General features: G+C 48.0%; 1 protein-coding gene across 2 annotated transcripts in view; it reads right to left on the minus strand.

The window, feature by feature from the left end:
- The window catches only part of PCYT1A (phosphate cytidylyltransferase 1A, choline), a 25681-nt gene continuing 13133 nt past the window's right edge, over nucleotides 1–12548 (minus strand). For both annotated transcript variants that reach the window (XM_074877359.1, XM_074877358.1), the window contains 7 exons: nucleotides 12151–12250; nucleotides 9706–9822; nucleotides 7592–7743; nucleotides 6698–6776; nucleotides 5802–5944; nucleotides 4616–4804; nucleotides 1–4040 (listed from right to left, as the gene is read on the minus strand). In XM_074877359.1, the coding sequence (XP_074733460.1) occupies nucleotides 3834–4040; nucleotides 4616–4804; nucleotides 5802–5944; nucleotides 6698–6776; nucleotides 7592–7743; nucleotides 9706–9822; nucleotides 12151–12250 (987 nt within the window). In that variant the 3' untranslated portion in view covers nucleotides 1–3833. The remainder of the gene's footprint in view (nucleotides 4041–4615; nucleotides 4805–5801; nucleotides 5945–6697; nucleotides 6777–7591; nucleotides 7744–9705; nucleotides 9823–12150; nucleotides 12251–12548) is intronic.

The following is a 12548-nucleotide window of genomic DNA, read 5'->3' on the forward strand; positions in this document are numbered from 1 at the left end:
TAAAATGACTTTGCATTTATTTGGCTAAACATAAAAGCCAAAACCCCAACTCCAGAACAAGCGAGTAAGACACACGGTGTGCACACAGGCCCATACAGAGAAACCAGCACAGCAAACACTGACCGTGAAGAGCCACCTCGAAGCAGCTGCTGCTGCGGGGCTGGAGGTGATGGCAGGACTGGGGGACGCAGTGTGGCTGGAGATGGGCAGCAGATGCCAGACCATCAGTGCTCAGACCAGACGAAGCTTCCCCTGACCTGCACCCTGATGCCCTCCCACCATAATACCTCTGTCCAGTGCGACGTGTCGGGGAAGCAAAGAGTCAGCCGAAACTCCCAACCTTAATTTATTTAATTGATTCATTTTGGGGAAAAAGCAAGTGTTCTGTCCCATGGAGGGGGCGAAAATGTGACTCAGAGCTTTTTGCAGGTAGCTGTGTTCAAAGTGAAACTGCTCAGCTGGAAGATGCACTGGTGATTCGTTATGAGATTGCCAAATTTGATAGAGTCCTGGCAACAGCACACGGCCAGTACCAACATGGCTTTCTAGGCACCAGCAGAAGCGCTGGGCCCCAGCAATCTCATGGTTTTGCCAAGAAGCAACATCCAGGCAAGCAGCAAAATATGGGACTTGTCTGTCCCCATCAGACAACCAGACCCAGCTCCCTACCTGCAGCAGGCAGGAAACCCAAACCTCTACACCAGGGAGCACTTGGCAGCGAGAAGCCCACCCTGGGGGCAGGGGGCAAGACGCAGGGTCAGTCCCACCAGTCACTGCTACTTCCAAGCATATTCACTGCTCCAGCACCTGCCTCTGGTTACAAGAACTGGACCACACAATAAAGTCCCAACGCTCTATAAAAATCCTCAAAATCATGTCAGTGCAGGTGTATGCCGCAATTTTCTCAAGAGATTAAAGATGTTCTCCTACAGCTCTAAGCAATATGCTGTTAAAGTGCCACGCTCTCCACATCTTGCTTTTACCAGCATCCTTGGTACCTTTCAGCTTTGCCCTGCTGCTGCTCTTCTCTGCCATCAGAAAATCCTCTCCCAGGGTCTTGCTGCTGGTGCCAGCAGCCTCACACCCCAGATCTAGAGAGGAACTGAGGTAGGGCTGTCACACAGGAGTTGATGCCTCTGGATTTAGCAGCATCAAACTCCACATGTGCTAGTGAAGTTTTATTTTTCCACTCTATCTCTTACTTCATGCTTAATTCAAGCATGTCTCTTCCAGATGCTTCTTTTGAGGAGTGTGGGATGGGCTAGGGGTGTGCAGGACAGCTCTGAAGCAGCAGCACTGGGTAAATCTGCAGGTAACAAGGTGTTCCTGGAGGATTTGCCTCACGTGTTTTGCCCAAAGATCAAGCTCTGTGCTATTCCTGATAGCACAGGGCAGTGCTGGAGATGAGGCCGGTCCAGCAATCCAGGAGAAAACAAAAAACCAAATTAAAAGAAAAAAGGCTAGTCTGGGATTCGAGTGTCCAATTTAATTTAAGTGCAAGGAGGAAGCAGGGATTATTGGTTACAAGGAACAGCTGTTATTCCAAGCTACATGTAAAACCATGGCTGGCTTCTTACCAAGCACCCTAGGTTTTGCAGACACCAACATGTTAAGGTCTCTGCAGAATAAACCACCATCCAAAACACCATTGTTATCCAAATTTACAGAACGCTGTTGCATAACTTGTGTTTAAAATAGTAAGGCTCTAAAGCGGCCTGGCCTTCGTGATCCGGCTTGGGAAAGAAACGCAACACCCATACTGAGGGAAGGGTGAGGAAGGGAAGGTGGGGAAGATGAGGGAAGAGAGAACGTGGGTGATATAAAGTAAGTGCTCTACCACTCACAAACCAGGGGATTAACAACTGGCTTGTATTAAGTGACCATTATTTGCCCCTTACAGCTTAAAATCCATAGCAGCCAGCCATGCTCCCAGAGCCATGCACGTCCCTGCTGAGAGAGGTCCAAGCGGCAGATGAAGAATTCCCCAAAATACCCTTTCTCATATCAACTCTGGCTTCAACAGAAGCACAGAGTCTCTGTCAAGCCCTTTGGGCAGCGTGACAAAGGATCAGCAAGATAAAAGCTGGAAAGAAGCAGCAGCCTGCTCCTACCACAGGGCCCCTGCGTCCCCTGGAAGCATCGCACTGTGCAGAGCCTGTGGCAGCACTTGATGATTTGCCTCCTTGCACCCGCTGCCCCCGAGCCATGCATCCCGGTCTGAAGACCTCCCCACAGTATTGGTGACCGGCCCCGAGCCGTCCTCTGCTCCCAGTATCGCAGGATACAGGCAACTCAGTCCAGCAGCTCAACCCAGAGACAACAGATATCACAGGCAAATCCAAACAGAAAAGCAAGCGGGAGCTTCACAGCTACGCGACAGCAAGTCCAGTCCCTCCAGCGCTGGCTACGGAACAGAGTGCAGGGAGCTGCTCTATGCACAGGCATGCAGCATGGGGAGGGCAACTGCCTGCGGGGAGCCGCAGGCCACAAAGCTCAGTGTTTATTACAGACACGACAACAGGCACAACTTGGACCGTGGTTTCAAACGAGCAGATTACATGTTTAAAATCTTAAAAAGCTGCAGCGCTCTCTGATGCTCTTTCTGGCCTGCCTCAAGGAGTGGAGTAAGCAGGCACCAATTTGTGCATTTATTGAGCAAGCCAGGCAACTGTCACATGGGACCAGGACCCTTCACTGGGGTAAAACATGCCCTTCATCTGTCCAGCTGCACACACCAGCACGGACAGCAAACTGAGTGTACGAATTCATGTTTTGTCCTTATAGCAGCAATTTCATGGCACCAGTGTAAAGGACTGCTCCAGCCCTTAGAGCACAGCAACTGAAACACAAACACAACACAGTGTTGAGGGGCCATTTGGACAGACAGTAAAACTGATTACACACCAGATACTGGGACAAGGAACTTCTCAAAGGAGTAGACACATTCATTTCCTACCTGGGTGCTCACACACCCAAGGAAATGCACAGACAGCAAGTGCCCTGAAGCAAAGATTCATTCTCTTCTCTCCAACAGCAACTGAGGGCTGAAGTTTAGCTCAAGATTTAGCAGTCTTGTTAAGATTAGCTGGAAAGACCTTTCCCCGGCAGCCCCCGTACAACTTGGAGCCGTGAATGCTGCGTGCTTTTGGGGTTTGTGACTCCATGGTGCTGAGAGTTCTTCCAGGGTGTAACTCCTGCGTGCTAAGCTGGTAGCCCCCCACCCAGCACGTCCTCACTGCGACACGCTGGGAAGCTCAGCTAAGAGGTGCGCGAGCACTACAGGGTCTGCTGGATAGATTCCTATCGGCTCCAGCGCAGCAGAGATGTCTCTATTTCCTAGAAGCCTCTTCCTGCGTGCTCTCGAGGTCACGCTGGTCGAGGAACCGAGGGGTCTTTCATTTGGCAGTGGCACGGATACTGCCTGGGGGTGGGGGAATAAGACAGAAGAGCTGAAGGAAAGAAGAGACAGATGGGTCTTCCCACTCTCCCTCTTGCCTGGAGGTTTAACAAGGGAAAAGAAACCAAAAGAAAAGCCACGCTTGAGTGCTGTTCTTTGCGCTTTAAAAGAGTATTTTCTTAAAATATAAAAACCATCTTCCCCCTGGAAACCACTAGAACGTAAACAATAAAAAGGGGATTTGGGGAGGAGAAGGGAGAGGAGGTTTGAATGTGCTTCCAGGCAGCAGCCCTTGCTAAGAGCAACGGGTGCCTCCAAGGCCCTGTGCTCACCGTCAGCCCTGTTCCTATGGCTCTCTTGCTCATTTAGAGTTCCCCAGTGGGTCCGGACTTAGGATTTGGCGATTAGCGGTTCGCAGTAAATCCCAGCTGGTAGCTTAATCCTCTTCATCCTCACTGATGTCATAGGTGACTGCAGACTCGTTCCTGGAGCGGTTGGCCGGTGAGGAAGGAGGAGTCTTGGTTGAAAAAGGCCAGCGGAAGGAGGGAGACGGGGAGCGGTCGTGCGTGGGGCTACTGCTGGGACTCTGCTTCGGGCTGATGGCCTGCAGCATCCGGCCCTTGCCCTCCTTCAGCATGTGTTTCTAGCGATGGAACCAGGAAGACAGTTAGCATGGCTCAAACAGGGATGGAAATGGATTTGTGTAGCAATTTGGGTTGTTGTATCCCTTCAATGCTTCATGCAATGTAAGAGCAAGAAAAGCCCAAGCATTGCTCTAGGCTTTGGAAACTACGCACAGTGTAATCATCACCCATTTTCAAGCATTTCTAACATAAAGTGCCTGTGGTATTTATCCGGCAGTGCAGGAGAGCCTGGCAAAAACAAGTAGCTTCAAACTCATCGCAGGCCAGTAACAAAGTGACCGCCAACCTCTTGGCTGCTCAGTGGCCTGCAGGACACAAGCTGTTTACAGACCAGCTTGTGGGACATGGGAACTTTTCATGCTACAACAGTAACTGGCATTATCCAGCTGGCAAGGCTGATGGCTCCCTGTAAACAGGCTGCCCAAGCCTGGGACTTGTCTGGAGACTGGCAGCACATCGAGCACTGCAACAAACCATAAACCTTTGCTCTGCAGACTGCGGGCTCCAGAAGCCCTACGATGAATGCCGAGCTCTCCGAAATCCCCTTTCCCCTTTGCCCACAGTGGCTCCTTACCAATGCGCCTTCTGGGCCAAACATCTCCAGGAAATTGCCGATGAACTCCCGGGACTTCTCTTCCCACTTCTGAATGAGATCAATACTCTTCTCTTCCACTTTCTGGACAAATTCCTTTGACTTCTCCTCTACATCCTTCACCCTCTTTTTCACCTTATCCACACGCTCCTGGAGGTGGTATTTCTTCTCCTGTACAGTAAGCGGTGGATCAGAACACAGCTCACCAGATCTGAGTGGCGACCACCTCTGCTCTGTGTTATTACACTGAACTGCTGCTTAAGACTCAGCATCTCCATTAGTCTTGTGACACTTCTCCTTCACTTCAGTGCCACTTCTTCCCTAGACTAAATGGCAGACAGAGTGGGGCCGTGAGATGCTTTGTAGCAGGCACTGGCACAGTACACAGAGCGAGACTACACCCAGAGATAAGCACTATCTAGTAGGAGTGCATGAAAGACGGAAATATTTATATAATATACAGATTAGATTTGAGTGACCTGCTGTAGATCACTTTGCGTATCACGATAGCACAAGTCTTTTTGCTGAGTGTTTTTAAACAGAGGCAGAGTTACATGCCAAAGAGAGGCCAAGCAGAGTATCCGAGTGATTAAAAGAAGTTTACTTCCAGCATCATAAGTGCCTTCTGCCACGTATTCTGCTTGTGGGCTAGAGCTGCTCAGCACAGGATCAGAGCATGTCCTTTTCTCCTACCCAAGCACTGCTGCTTCTGCAGCTCCAGAAAGGTAATAGTACAGTGAGAACAGGATCAGATTTTATTCTAACAAAAACTCTACCTTAAGAAGGTGGCTGAGGGAAGAGGAGAGAGATGACACATAGCAGTAGCTGCCAAGACCAACCCACACTTCATTCAATTCAAGAAAACACACATTTCACCACACACCCTGTCTCCAGCTCTTTCAACGGGTAAAATGTCACCAAGACATTTCTGACAATGGAGCAGTGTTAGCAAAACTCCATTTCCTCTGGGTGGGTCCCAGAGGCAGTTTCAGGGGTGGAAGAAGTCTAATTTCTACTCCAAGGACACTGGTTTGGTGCAGCTGATTAGCTCTGCAGACTGGCCTTTTATTGGCATATGGCAGGACTGTGCTACCGCTAGACAAGACCACATCTCCACACTCTAAGATTCTGCTTCATGCAGCTTGTGGTGAGACACACTTCAACTCACGTTTATGAAGCTGACATTGAGCTCTTTAGCTGTGTAACCCCGCTGCAGGTTCCGTCTGGCATAAACATCATAGTCCCGCACGATCCGGGTGATAATATCTGATGTCGAGATCCCCTCAGTCCTCTGAGTTGGTGCGAACATGCCTAAAGTTGGGGAACAGGACCCAGGACAGCTTTAGCAAAACACAAGGCAAAAAGCTGCTGCCACCTCTATTAGAAAACAATCTCTCCTGTCAAGACCTCATTTCCTAACTGTCCTCACTCCACCATATCTTTGTCCTTGAATGTACAATACCAGGGTCCTCCTTTCTGGGACTATGAGGAAGACCTAAGGAAGATCAAAACATGTCAAAACCACGTCAAAATACCATGTCTTCTCATGAAAAGCTCTTCACTTTAGCTGGTTTAAAAGACTATTGACTATAATCCACTGCATATAGAATAGCGTGGTGACAGTGAGCGGACAAGGAGTCCTACAGTTTAGTGGGTGGAAATACAACAAGCTCTGATGGCTGGGTTTGGATAGATTTAAATAAGCTGCACCCCCACTGAGTTTTACAGCAAACAGCTAAAGGAGCCACTTTGCTAAATTCATGAGATTCTCCATTTGTGAGTATCTGTAAGCCAAACTAGAGTATTATTTTCAAAATGTGGCTGTTAATCCAAGCACAATAACTAGATTGGAAGTAGGAATTAATGCTGGGCAACGCGTGGCCTGGGACATTATGAAGGAGGGCTCAAAGCTGGGCTTCTTCCTGCCCTCAGAGGCTCCTGGGCAGACCTTGTTCCCAGAGGGGCACAGCCACTTCCCAAGGCATAATGCTGCCATACAGGGGCACAGGAGAAACTACAGCAGATCCCTGACAGGAAGCCCTGGAGAATCTGACCCAGACCCACCTGCTTCTTTTATATGCTTATAAACATCATCACTGCCAGCAGAAGAATAGGGGATGTCATCGTGTGCAACAAAGTCGATCTGAAAATTAAGCAAGCAATGCGAGTCAATATTTTGTTTTGAACATGCAGGTCTCCTGCTTTCTGTCAAGGGATGGTAACTTTTTGCTCAACACCTCCATGCAGGGATGTAACAGAACAGCAAGACCCTTTCCTCTGTTAAAAAGCAACACAGAGCAGTCCCAGGTTTTCACTGGCAACTGCATATCAATTGTAAGCACACACCAGAGAGGAAAGGCTGGGACTAAGGACACAGCTGTTTTAAGCTCCACAGAGAAATGGCTTGTTAATGGCAACAAGGGTAAACTAAGCAAACTCCCCTGGAGACTCCTTCACCTCCCAAAGCAGTTCAACAGATGTTAAGAGACTCCTTTCACTTTCTCGTACCAACTGATAAAAGACTCTCAGGACAGCTTGCCTGCTCTCCTGCTGCAGGGAAGCTGATGTAGATCTAATCTGCTCCTGCTGTGAGCAGGGAGTTGGACCAGATGCCCTTCAGAAATCCCTTCCAACCTATGTTATCCTCTCCCTACTGCCTCTCACACTAAACTGTAAACAACATCAACTTCTCATGGAACAGCTAGAACCCTGTCAGGCTTTTTCACCATGTCACAATCTCCACCTTATTTTAACATTACCTGCCAGCTCAGCAAATGCTTCTAGTCTCTCAAGAAACCCACTCAATTCCCATAACCCAGTTCATTCTATATTTAAGGAGTTTCTACAGAAACGGGTTGCTCAGGCAGAGGTCACCCGCATGGATGAATTCCTGCTGTAAACAGCAAGCACAGACAGAGGCTAATCAAAATTCAGAACAGATCAGATGTCACAAATTACCCTGTGCTCTGCCAGGAACTCGGGGGTGAGTGTCCACGGTGCATTTCTCACCACTTCGTCCACGTAGCGACAGTGCTGCACAGCGTCATACCGCTCATTTTCATTCATTACCGTGAAGCCCTTGAAGTTATGGGTTAGCTCATCACTGCAGACTGAAGAAACAGAGAAGAGTGAGCCTGAGGTGCTTATCCCAGTGCTTTACAGTAAAAGGACCTTGCACACACCCCTGCTAAACCAGGCAATGCCAGCTGCTGCTGGCATTTTCAAACCCCACTCTTCTAGCCACAAAGCATCAGGAACAGGGAGAAGTACAGGCCACTAAACTCCTGGGCAATTCTAGGCAGGCTGTTTGGGGAATTTCTGCCCAAGCTGAGGATGACACCCCAAACCCTCAAGGTCTCTAGAGCCTACAACGCTTATCAAGAAAAGCAGCCAACAGCGAAGACCACCCTCCTGTATGAAATGGCACCTGGGGGCCTATCAGGCAGAAATCTGCTTTTAAACCTATGGCTGTCTCAGGCTTGGAAACTGAAACATGAAAAAAAACACTGCCTAAGCTTCTGATTTCATAAAATGCCATACCACAGTCTAGTTCTTGGAAAGTTGTATTAAAACAAAGGGTGAGTTCACAGCAAATCAAGTTAGCTTAATTATTATGTTCTATGAGAAAGTAAATGAACAGCTCTTCATAATCTGCAATGTAAGACATTGAGAAGGAGGGAGTTTTACTTGGTTATCAGACTCCAAAGTAAGCAAGGCTCTGCCAGTCTCACTGGTATTGGATGTATATATGTTCTAGACAAACAGATGATAAAGGGCGGGTGAGATTGTTCCCAGCTTGGAGCTAATGTTCCCTTGGGCTGTGGCCTCTTGCCTCAGTTCCTGGTGCAAGGGGAGCAGTTCATTGCCCTCCACCTCCTCACCAATCTCCCAGAAGCAGAGCTGTGGTTACACACCTTGCTACATTAACATGTTAATAGTTTGACCTGAAGTTATTTTCCTGTTTGATGTACAACATTTATCTACATGGGGATGTCCTTCCACCTGCAAGATCTCTAAGCTCAGTGCATTTTGTAGGTCGGAGCAACTATTTCAGCTCTCCTCCCATCCTTCCCCTTCCAGACACTGCTGTAGCACACACAAAAAATGCAGCGAGTGAAACTGTGTTAAGGAAACAAACTGCACAAAGACATTACAATTGCTCTATTGCAGGATCAGAGTCTCATTTTGCTTCAGGAAGCTAATGGTAATTGAGAAAACTAGTTGAAGGTATTCTCAGCTCTGATACTTTAACATCATTATGCAGCCTGACCAGAGGTCACCTCCTGATAGGTAAAATGCACAGCCTGACATGTCTTTAAGGTGGGTGAAGGTACGGGCACAGAGGCACTGTCTGGAAAGAGGCCAGTGTATTACAGCAGCCAGAAGAAATAGTTTTTTCCCCATTTTATTCTTAAAGGAGGCCTGGCTGAAACACCTCTGCTAGATCCCCTCAGACTGTCAGCAGGATATTCCTGGCATCATCTAAAGACTTTTGAATCTAACAGGCAAAATGGAGAACTTTTATTTGGAGAAATGGGGCCTCACTGACTTCCATGTGGCCAGGTATATGCCCAAGGAACCACTGTGATCTCCATGCTCCTAGCAGGACCTGTTTGGGATTAGCCATGAGTAATCGCCAGCAGAGAGCTGGAGAGGGGAAGTGACTTGCAGGGTGATACAGGTGACACAAAGCTCAGCCAGCCATGGAGAGACTGTTACTCATTCTTTAACTGTCTCATTCAAGAGGCAGATGCTCAATTGTCCCTAATATATTCTGATACTCAGATGTGCAACTCACCAGTATCTGTCACAAAATACAGGGGTCAAATTAGAACAGCATGATCAAAACTCTTTTCCTTAAGCACTCATTTGGTGCAGGGTATCTTTCTGCAGACATATCCAACTCTCAACATACTGCAATAAGACTCCAACAACACTTGGGACAACCAGCTGCAGCCAGAGCCACTGAGGCCATAAAGACAAAAACCCTGCTATGCCATCCATACGCGCAACCATGGACTGAGGTAAACTGTACTCCTATGACAGCCAAAGTCAACAAGGTCACTCCTTACCTCCAACAATGAGGTATGTGTTTGGGAAGAGGTTCTTCGCTTGCATCAAGGCCCGGGCATGTCCAGAGTGAAACAAATCAAATATTCCATCGGCATAAACTCTGACGGGGCGATCCACTGTGCCAAAGGGACAGAGAGACATTTGTGAAGATGCCTTCCTGGAGAAGCAGCTGCTGCCCATGCCCGCATTTGCGGACCTTCTGAAATTCATGGGGGTGTTGCAGAAAACTGGCAGAATGCAGAGCTGTAGCCGGGAAAGATTTGTGAAGAGAAACAGCTGGCGCTCTGCCTTCCCACATGGAAGCAAATGCAGCTGAGCACAGAGCTGAAATACAACCATGTTCAAAGACAGACTCAAAGCCTGCCACATATCCACCAAAACAAGGTGAAGGGAGACCAAGGGGAAAGCAGACCCTAAACATCTCCCTCCTATGGAAATCCAAATGCAGCATTAACTTTCTGCACAGCAGTGAGCTACCAGAGGGAAACTGGCCCAAATGTTTCAGAGGTGCTCAATCTCCCCCTGCCAGCCAGGATAGCATCTCAAGACCTTTTCAGCATCCTCCTCTGCAGCCCGCTGCTACAGCTATCAGTTTGGCTGAGGGACCAGACTGTTCCGATTCCCCACCAGCATCATTGGCTCCCCCAGACCCATGAAGTGTACAGCTTTATCCAAAAACCCAGCTGGACTACTCAAAGAAAAGCAGATACAAGTCTGCTGAACTGCTGGCACTATCAGCTAAATCCATAGATCAATAAGGAGGAACAAAACTTCCTCAGGCCACCTCTGCCAGGGGAAATTATAGCTCAGCTCTTTAAGGTCAACACAGAGGTAAAGTCAGATAGTCTAGCACTGCCACGTAATAGTAGGAGGCACCCTGACTTCTGGTCTCCTGGGACCATACAGGACTGCGGTCTTCTTGCTGCTGGTAGCAGAAAGCCACACATTCTTGGTATCTGGCACACCTGGGAACGGTCTGCTGCTCTCTGGCCCAATTCAGGCAGACAGACTCAAAGGAATGGTGTGAGCAGAGGCACACCAAAGCTGCGAGGAAAGAGCAGAGAGAAGACCTAGCTGGAGAGATGAAACCCCACAGGTCTGGGCAAGGCTCTGAAGGTACCTAGAGACAGAGCCTGGGAGGCAGCAAGAGGATGAGTTGATGCAAAGGTAGGGTTGTTAAATTCAAGCTAAGCAGGCTGTCCTCAAACTGACTGCTCTCTTACAATCACTCAAATCTATCTCAGTGTGAAGATGCCAGGAGGCTCTGGAGAGCCAAGGATCTGGAGACCTGAGACTGCAAAAGCTTTCCGTATGCCAGAAGAGGGCTGGTCCTGGCAGGCCTTTATTAAAGTGCAGTCATATTCTGGAAACTGCCTGGGATATCCTTCTCTTTTCCTCTATACCTGCACCAGCTGCAGTTGAGCATAAAGAGTGACAAAGAAGCATGCCGTGTATTTTAGTCTTAGCAGGCAGGAGAGGCATCACTGTCGAAATCAGAGACGTTTGTGCAGGTTCTGGAGTATTTCAGTTGGGAAATTACAGAATCACAGAATTACAGAATCATTCAGGTTGGAAAAGACCCTTGGGATCATCGAGTCCAACCATCAGTCCTACTCTACAAGTTCTCCCCTACCCCATATTCCCCAACATCTCATCTAAATGACCCTTAAAATTAATGCGGACTGTGAAATGCAATGATTTCTAGAACCTCCAGCAGTAAACCACTGACAGGTCTCAGTCTGAGCTGGCTCATCTCTCAGCAGCAGTCAGGTAGGTAGAAGTGCACCATCTGTATTGTCTCTGTAGCCATAACAGAGAAGCCAAATAAGACAGCACTGTCTGCACACTCTGTTTGGCAAGAGTGGACAGCTATCCTTCAGGAGTCAGTCCTGCCTCTGTCTCCCCTTTGGACTTGCAATGAGAACAGTGTCTCTCCCAGCCTGGTTTAGAGAATAAAAGAACACATTCTCCTGCGTTTAATGACACTGACTTTAATTCAAATCCATGCTAGAACGGGACAGTTCAGACAAAGATACATGTTGGTTTTACTTGACCATTTTGAGTTTCAGCAAAGATTACTTTTAAAGTGCTTAACTTTAAGCTGCCTCAGACAAAGTAGTACAGAAAAACGTTCAGCTCTCATACTACTCTATAGCTGTCAGTGGCACAGGAAGAGCTAAAACACAAATATCTATTTGCTTCAAACAGTCCTACTGATGAAGGTATGGCTCCTCACACACACAAGCTCTGATTTCAGTTGTACTGGCAGGCCCAATTTCACAAGGGAACCATTATCTAATCACCAAAGCATTAACTAAGTCATTGGCTGCACACTTGGCCTGACACACAAGGTTGGTTTGGTCTCAGAGATATCACAATCATATCCACACCCCCCCTCCCATTTATACAATCCCCTTCCAGTCTTTTTTTTTTTTTTTACTTACAAGGGGTCCCTCTCATTGCTTCTTCGTATGTTACTCTGATGTATGGCTTGCTGTAATCGATTTCCACTTCATCTGAAAACGGAGCCGGTTCCCTCAGTCCCTAAACAGCCAGAGAAGGTTAGATGTGAGAACGCAAAGGTGAGTGCAGTAAGTAGCGGCAGCACTGCCACTGCAGTGTCCTAGTCACTGAGTGACTCACGGTGTCTCTCCACAATTCAAACACACGTTCTAAGACTAATTAGCGTTAAACCTCAAAACAGCCCTGCAGGGTGTCTAGTTTAAGTTTAGAGACGAAGAGAGAGAGAGAAAAGTAGAGTTAAGAAGATGACTGGACCCAGGAAAACTGGAGGCTCAGATCCGCAGCTGGTAAAAGCAGACTTTTGACAAACAGCAGTTCA

This window comes from Strix uralensis, chromosome 9 (genome assembly GCF_047716275.1).
Source record: "Strix uralensis isolate ZFMK-TIS-50842 chromosome 9, bStrUra1, whole genome shotgun sequence".
NCBI lineage: Eukaryota > Metazoa > Chordata > Aves > Strigiformes > Strigidae > Strix > Strix uralensis.